This window comes from Aulonocara sp. 'chitande type north' Nkhata Bay, linkage group LG10, assembly GCF_057382095.1.
Source record: "Aulonocara sp. 'chitande type north' Nkhata Bay isolate Kocher_YH1m ecotype deep benthic linkage group LG10, A_spYH_male_GT1.1, whole genome shotgun sequence".
Classification (NCBI taxonomy): domain Eukaryota; kingdom Metazoa; phylum Chordata; class Actinopteri; order Cichliformes; family Cichlidae; genus Aulonocara; species Aulonocara sp. 'chitande type north' Nkhata Bay.
Window position 1 is genome coordinate 10061071 of NC_141353.1, and position 8748 is coordinate 10069818.

Genomic DNA, 8748 nt, shown 5'->3' on the forward strand with positions numbered 1-8748 from the left:
TGGGGTTTAAAAGCCACATAGACCCGTTTTTTAGAGAAAATGTATCTCACCTATTCCAATGTTGGGATTTCCTTACCTGGGTGACTGAACATACATCAAGACATTTAACTTTTATGCTGAAGGCAAGCAGTCTTTGTGTCCAGTTTTCATCACACTCTTCAAAGTTTCACAAGAAAATAGTAAGTGTTTATGGAGAAGTTAGCATTTTCAATGCAAGGTTAGGATGAGAGGGTTAATGTGCTACAGATCAAACAAATTGCACGGAGGTATCGGGCGCAACACCACAAATGTCTTCATGGCAGCATCTCCCTGCAACCACTGGTTGTCAGGCAGACACCAACTGGTGTCTGGTGTGACTGAGGCCTTACCTGCATTATATTGAGGGGAATGCAGATGTCTGAGGTGAACTGCTGTGATGTATGTATTTAGTAAAATACACAAAGGAAATCGGGATATGAGAAATAAAACAATGAAAGGCAGAAAAACGTACTGTAAATATATTTATTTATTTATTGAGAATATGAATCATTTCCCGTCAGTCACAGTCACTGTATTCCTCGTGAACATGATGAACATTTTTTGTCGGACTGCTTTGATCTGCATCCCATAGATAACAGCATTCAGTGCTGGAGGAACCACATGGAACATCATGGAGGCTAACTTCCTTTGGTCTGTCAAATGTGGGAAGCGATGGAGGAGCACCATGACAATGCCTGACAAAAACATGATGACATACATAGTCAGGTGGGTGGTGTAGGTCTGGAGCGCCCGGCTGTTCAGTGTCTTGCTCTTGCTGCTCAGACACACCATGGCGATCCTCAGGTAGGTGATAGTGACGCTGCCAATGGAGGAGCCCAGCAGAAGGACAGTGTAGCCGAGACCGTAAATGTTATTGATGAGGATGTTTTCACAGGAGAGCTTAAACAAAGAGGCATTGTCACAGAAAGGGTTAAATATGATCCACCTGCAGCGTGACAGGCGAACGCTGAGGCCCACGAGGATTGTCACCATAATGAAGATTACTGCCCAGGCCAAGACCGACAGCTTCACCACCATCCAGTTGGTCATGATGGTGGCGTACTGCAGCGGGTTGCAGATTGCCACATAGCGATCAAAAGCCATGATCATGAGTATAGTGTGAGAAGAACCTGCATAAATGTGAACACAAAAGGCCTGAATGACACAGTCTACATAGTGGATGTACCGATCTGAGCTGGGAATAAAAATATCCCTCAGCATACGTGGAATGATTGTTGTGGCTCCAAATACATCATTAATGCTCATGTTACAGAAGAGCAGATACATGGGCTGGTGGAGGCTACTATCCAGCGTGATCAGGATCACCAGGACAATGTTGGAAAACATGATGAAGATGTAAATGAGGAGGAGGAGGGTAAAGGTGGGAATGGAGGCATCTGGGCTGACCTGTAAACCTTCTAAGAGCAGGATATCTGAAGTCTGGTTTTCCATAGTGCAGAAGGTTAATTTCAACCTGGAGAGAAGACAAAAAAACATGTTTATTTTCAAACTTTAAAGGGATTTTAAAGTGTTTGGAGTCATTTTTTGACCTTCAATCCACATATTAAACAAATATGTAAGACTGCTTTCTTCCACAAATATCTATCCGGTTGTTCAGTCTGACGTCACTAGCCGTGTCTGGGCCTAAACTCCGCTGCAGGTCCATATATCAAACGATCACTATGGCATTACTGAGAGTTGAAAAACTGTCTAAAGTCTTTCATCTTTAATAAAATGAGCAGCGTTCTGCTCTACCAGGTGTAACAATTGAGTTTAACATCCAGGCATCCATGAAAACGGAATTTATGACATTTAACGGAGTTAGAAGTTAGCAGGGAGTTAGCTCGCTAGCTTCTATCTAAATCAGGGGTGCTCAATACGTCGATCGCGATCGACCAGTCGATCGCAAAGGTAGTATTGGTAGATCGCATGGCATTAAAAAAATAGATGCCAGCCTATCATCCATCCCGTCACTTGATTGATACAGGGAAGCCAGTCAGATGACAGCAGATTTTTTCTGACGCTTAGGTCGCTGCGCATGCGCAAACAGCGGCGCGAAGTGTAGTAAAACTGACAAGCTAGTCAGCGAGTTAACTCCAATTTTTAGCTCTCGGTTTTTTCTCTTAAACCTGGCCGTCAGCAGCTACTGTCCGGACTATGCATCCCTGGCTGATTCAATTCAGTGCAAGTCATCAGAGTAAACTCAGGTAATGACAAAAAATTTACATAGTTAATTGTGTTGTGAAATATTGGATATTGCGGTTATGCATGTATATACATTGTAGATATAAAGAATCCTCAATATATTTATAAATAAGTATATGTTTTGGATTTTTGTAGTGGGTAGATCATTTTGACTTGGTCATTTTATAAGTAGCTCACATGCGGAAAAAGTGTGAGCACCCCTGATCTAAATACAATATAGCATGTCCTGACTGCAGGGTTTTGGAAACAAATTAAAACGTACAGCTCTGTTATCACTTCCAGCATAAATGAAGACAGAAAACTAAACAGCAGTGACGTTTGTAGGGTTACTGAAGTTGGGATAGCTGGTATATAATGATGTGCTACGTGACCGCTAGCGACACAGCTATGTTAGCATAATATAAACAAGCTAACTTTTTTTCCACTCGATAAAAGTTAACGTGAGTGTTCTCGGTGGTCAGGAACAAACGTAATCGCATGGCAGGATGCTGTAAAAGGACCAAACTTCAGCCAGGAGAACAACTGAGATAATCCATCCACAATACGAGGTTAGTCATTCATATACTGCTGCATGGGCTGGGCTGTAGTTACATCCTAAGGTTTTAAAAACTGAGCTTAAATAAATGATTAGCGGTAATAAAAGCCGAGGGAGGTCAACAGTGATCACTGACTGTTTTAGGAGCTTTTTGAGATCAAATAGAAGAAAATACAAAACATTAAACATGTTAACAACACAAAAGCCATATTAAACGCAGACTACTTTAGGCCCGGAAGTAGGATTTGTCACGTCATCACTTAACAATCGGATTAGAAACATTGTATCTGAGAGTGATTAAAAACTAGCTCATTATTACTTCTAGGCTGGACTACTGTAATTCATTAGCGTCATGCTCCTGGGCATGGAGACACAGTGTTTTGTGTTATCATTATTTGCATTCTGTCTCTCTACTTTTAAGATTAGGCTTAAAACATTCCTGTCACGATCCTGGGTCTTATGACCCAGTGTTTTGAGTTTAGTTTATTTGGATGTTTATATGATTAAGCTCATGAGTTTTTCTAGTTCTTTGTTATTAGATTCCCCTTGTGTCTTCCAACCCCTGTTAAGTCTCCCTTGCCCTTCATGTGTTTCAAGTCTGTTATGCTGTCAAGTTCATGTAGTCATGTTTGCATTTCATTATGTTTCCTATTTTATTTTCTAAGAAGTTCTGTGTTTTGTTTTACTCTTTCCCTGTGGCGTTGTTATGTCCACGTTGTGTCTACTGTGGCTTTCTGTCCCATGTTTCAGGTCCCTATGTTCTGTCTTCTCAGTTGCTGTTAAGTTTGCATGTCTAGCGTTCAGTCAGTGTGTTTCCTGTTTTACTTTGAAGGTCCATGTCTCATGTGAGTGATTCTAGTTTTGCTTCCCTTGTCTCGTCCAGCCTGATCACTCCCAGCTGTGCCCTCTGTGTATTTAAGCCCTGTGTTTCTCTTTGTCAGTGTCGTAATCTCCCTCATGTCTGTGTTTCCCTGTGTATTAGTTATCCATGTCCCAGTTTAGTTTAGTTTAGTTTAGTTTTTCATGTCATTCTGCAATAAAGCAGCTTCTTGAGTTTAATTTTGTTGTCGTGAGTTTTGCGTTTGGGTCCTTTTCCTGCCTCCACACAGCTGAAACATGACAATTCCTTTTGATAAAAAGGAATGTAATCATTACATGGGTCTTTTTTTTTTGTCTCCCACTTCTCACTCCCAACTGGTCACAGTGCGAAATGAGCTGAATATTCTCCACCAAGATGAGCACATCTTTTTAAATAAGGCCGTCTTGAAAAATGTAGCTTTTTGCTTTTTGTATTTAACCCAAAATGAAAATGAAAATGCATCACACAACACTGCAGCTCCAGCCAAAAAGAAAGGGATGAAGAAAAATGTAATTTAAATTTTACATTTCTGTTTAGGTAATAGAAATGTGAGATTCATCAGGGAAACACAATGACATTAGATACCACTGATAAACAACAGACCCAACTATTCTCTGTGGTTTCAAGGGATCTTCCAGAAATGGTAACCTGATGTTCCCCTGATGAGTCATCATCAGGTACAAACTTGATTTCAAAACTCGGTAAAAGAAACTATATTTTATTGCCACTGTTTATGCAAGATCACGAATAAATTAAAAAGTCTAATCGAAACTTTAAACATGTGATGCTTTTCCACTTCTTTTGTTTTTTTTACAAGCACAATTTCTAAAGCTTGTTGTAGCAGTAGGAAATGAACAAATGTTCCTCTGGTGATAGAATTAGAATTCCTGAATTGAAGTTTCCTCATGTTGAGTTTTAGTTTGTTCATTGAAATTTCATTCCAAGTGTTCTCTTTTTTTTTTCAGCAGTATAAAGATTATAACGTGCACAGCAAAGGAAATTAGATTTAAAGTGCTCAAATGGAAAAATTAATCCTTTTTACATCCACCAGATCCCCATTAACCTTTCAAGGGTTAGGGTGAGGTTTTGTTTTAGTTGCTTACTAACCAGACAGACTTTCAGACATTTTAAAAATTTTGGCTATTACTACTATCAGTAGATCACACACTGCAGTGTTAACCAAAATCAACTCCTAACTAATACCTCTGGGCAGGTCAACCACCTAAAATTGTTATTAATAAAAAACAAACAAACAAAAAAACAATCAGCCTAACACTCTAGTCTTTGTTTACCTGTTGTTTACTCCTAAAACCACATTTTCCTGATAGTTCGAACCACCAGCATTAAGATTTTAATCAACACTATATAAACTACATACATATATAAATCAGAGAGCAAAGAAAGGCCATCCAACAACGAATTAGTGACATGAAGTCTTAACTCCACCAAATGCAACACAAATAAAACCCAGCAAAGGCTACAGCCATTTTAGTCTATAGTAAGATCATGTGTGTGTTTGTGTCTCATACTCACCTCAGTTGATGTGAACCTCCTGATATCACACCTGAGGCTTGGCTGACACGTTTTTTATAATGTGAACATGTTCCCTGATGCTGATGGTTTGTCGCGTGAGTAAACAGTAAGACCTCCCCGGATGGCTGAACTCCTCACCCTATCTCTAAGGGAGATGCCAGCCACCCATTTCCGCCACTTGTATCCGTGATTCCATTCTTTCGGTCACTACCCACAGCTCATGAGCATAGGTGAGGGTAGGGGATGTAGATCGACCAGTAAATTGAGAGTGCCCCCTTTTACACTCAACTCTCTCTTCACTACAACAGACCAGTGCAGCCTCCGCATCACTGCAGCCACAGCACTTAGGCCACCCAAGTGAAAGCCTTCTGCCACTTAGCTATGCCTAGAAATTCTGTTCATAAAAATTACGAAGAGAATCTATGACAAAGGGCAGCCCTGGCAGAGCTCATCACCCACCGGGAACAAGTCCAACTCATTGGTGGCTATACGGACCAAGCTCTTACAATTCAATTCAATTTCAATTCAATTTTATTTATATAGCGCCAAATCACAACAAAAGTCGCCTCAAGGCTCTTCATAGATACAGAGAAAAACCCAACAATCATATGACCCCCTATGAGCAAGCACTTTGGCGACAGTGGGAAGGAAAAACTCCCTTTTAACAGGAAGAAACCTCCGGCAGAACCAGGCTCAGGGAGGGGCGGGGCCATCTGCTGTGATTGGTTGGGGTGAAAGAAGGAAGACAGGATAAAGACATGCTGTGGAAGAGAGACAGAGATTAATAACAGATATGATTCAATGCAGAGAGGTCTGTTAATACATAGTGAGTAAAGAAAAACTCAATGCATCATGGGAATCCTCCGGCAGCCTACGTCTATTGTAGCATAACTAAGGGAGGATTCAGGGTCACCTGGTCCAGCCCTAACTATATGCTTTAGCAAAAAGGAAAGTTTGAAGCCTAATCTTAAAAGTAGGAATAGTGTCTGTCTCCCGAATCCAAACTGGAAGCTGGTTCCACAGAAGAGGGGCCTGAAAACTGAAGGCTCTGCCTCCCATTCTACTTTTAAATACTCTAGGAACAACAAGTAGGCCTGCAGTGCGAGAGCGAAGTGCTCTAATAGGGTGATATGGTACTACAAGGTCATTAAGATAAGATGGAGCCTGATTATTTAAGACCTTGTATGTGAGGAGCAGGATTTTGAATTCAATTCTGGATTTAACAGGAAGCCAAAACAGGAGAAATATGTTCTCTCTTTCTAGTCCCTGTCAGGACTCTTGCTGCAGCATTTTGGATCAGCTGAAGGCTTTTCAGGGAGTTTTTAGGACTTCCTGATAATAATGAATTACAGTCGTCCAGCCTGGAAGTAATAAATGCATGAACTAGTTTTTCAGCGTCACTCTGAGACAGGATATTTCTAACTTTAGAGATGTTGCACAAATGGAAGAAAGCAGTCTTACATATTTGTTTAATATGTGCGTTGAAGGACATGTCCTGGTCAAAAATGACTCCAAGGTTCCTCACAGTGTTACTGGAGGCCAAGGTAATGCCATCCAGAGTAAGAATCTGGTTAGATACCATATTTCTAAGATTTTCAGGGTCGAGTACAATAACCTCAGTTTGATCTGAATTAAGAAGCAGAAAGTTAGCGGCCATCCAGGTCTTTATGTCTTTAAGACATTCCTGCAGTTTAACTAATTGGTGTGTGTTATCTGGCTTCATGGACAGATAGAGCTGGGTGTCATCAGCATAGCAGTGAAAATGTATGCTATGCCTTCTAATGATATGGCACTAGGGAAAGTTATGAAGGATCTTCTTATGGTGCAATGGAGAAGCTCTTGACACACACTTCACACTTGTCAGGCAGACACCAACTGGTGTCTGGTGTGACTGAGGCCTTACCTGCATTATATTGAGGGGAATGCAGATGTCTGAGGTGAACTGCTGTGATGTATGTATTTAGTAAAATACACAAAGGAAATCGGGATATGAGAAATAAAAAAAACATGAAAGGCAGAAAAACGTACTGTAAATATATTTATTTATTTATTGAGAATATGAATCATTTCCCGTCAGTCACAGTCACTGTATTCCTCGTGAACATGATGAACATTTTTTGTCGGACTGCTTTGATCTGCATCCCATAGATAACAGCATTCAGTGCTGGAGGAACCACATGGAACATCATGGAGGCTAACTTCCTTTGGTCTGTCAAATGTGGGAAGCGATGGAGGAGCACCATGACAATGCCTGACAAAAACATGATGACATACATAGTCAGGTGGGTGGTGTAGGTCTGGAGCGCCCGGCTGTTCAGTGTCTTGCTCTTGCTGCTCAGACACACCATGGCGATCCTCAGGTAGGTGATAGTGACGCTGCCAATGGAGGAGCCCAGCAGAAGGACAGTGTAGCCGAGACCGTAAATGTTATTGATGAGGATGTTTTCACAGGAGAGCTTAAACAAAGAGGCATTGTCACAGAAAGGGTTAAATATGATCCACCTGCAGCGTGACAGGCGAACGCTGAGGCCCACGAGGATTGTCACCATAATGAAGATTACTGCCCAGGCCAAGACCGACAGCTTCACCACCATCCAGTTGGTCATGATGGTGGCGTACTGCAGCGGGTTGCAGATTGCCACATAGCGATCAAAAGCCATGATCATGAGTATAGTGTGAGAAGAACCTGCATAAATGTGAACACAAAAGGCCTGAATGACACAGTCTACATAGTGGATGTACCGATCTGAGCTGGGAATAAAAATATCCCTCAGCATACGTGGAAAGATTGTTGTGGCTCCAAATACATCATTAATGCTCATGTTACAGAAGAGCAGATACATGGGCTGGTGGAGGCTACTATCCAGCGTGATCAGGATCACCAGGACAATGTTGGAAAACATGATGAAGCTATAGATGAGGAGGAGGAGGATGAAAGCAGGAATGGAGGCATCTGGGCTGACCTGTAAACCTTCTAAGAGCAGGATATCTGAAGTCTGGTTTTCCATAGTGCAGAAGGTTAATTTCAACCTGGAGAGAAGACAAAAAAACATGTTTATTTTCAAACTTTAAAGGGATTTTAAAGTGTCTTGAAAGATACTATTCTCTTGAAAAAAAAAAAACTGTGGTAGTATTTTAGCTACCACAGGTCTTTGGTCTGTGCCATACCTTTTTGGATTTAGACTGTTTTATTTAGTAATTCTTGATCTCTTTAAAATTCTATTGGTTTCACAACATTCTCTTGGTAGTTTTGATTGACCAACCCTCATTAGTTTCCCCTGAGCTTAATCTGCCACACATCCCAAATCATATGATCAGTTTCCTCAGTTTGTTTAAACCTCTCACTGGCTTTATTCGGATCTTTTCAATTGTTGTGCTGGCTTTTTTTCTTCCACATTTGCATTTTCCCATCTGTTTTGTCGGTGGAGAGTGTAGAAATTGCCACTTTGTGACATTTTTTCAGTGCGTTTGTGAGGCCTGCTTGAATTAAAGATTTGGGATAGGGATTTTATTTCTGTTCCTTGGTGATGCATTATACAGTGGGGCAAAAAAGTATTTAGTCAGCCACCGATTGTGCAAGTTCCCCCACCTAAAATGA

At 41.0% G+C, this 8748-nt stretch overlaps 2 protein-coding genes across 2 annotated transcripts; both read right to left on the reverse strand.

The window, feature by feature from the left end:
* Positions 1–525: 525 nt before the first annotated feature.
* On the reverse strand, positions 526–1515 carry LOC147320265 (olfactory receptor 52J3-like). Its single transcript, XM_086307426.1, has one exon. It carries the CDS (start codon positions 1513–1515, stop codon positions 526–528), a length of 990 nt encoding a protein of 329 aa, XP_086163552.1.
* A 5698-nt stretch (positions 1516–7213) lies between these two features.
* LOC147320266 (olfactory receptor 2A12-like) lies at positions 7214–8203 on the reverse strand. The gene has a single exon (XM_086307427.1). The coding sequence runs from the start codon at positions 8201–8203 to the stop codon at positions 7214–7216; it is 990 nt and encodes a 329-aa protein (XP_086163553.1).
* Positions 8204–8748: the final 545 nt, after the last annotated feature.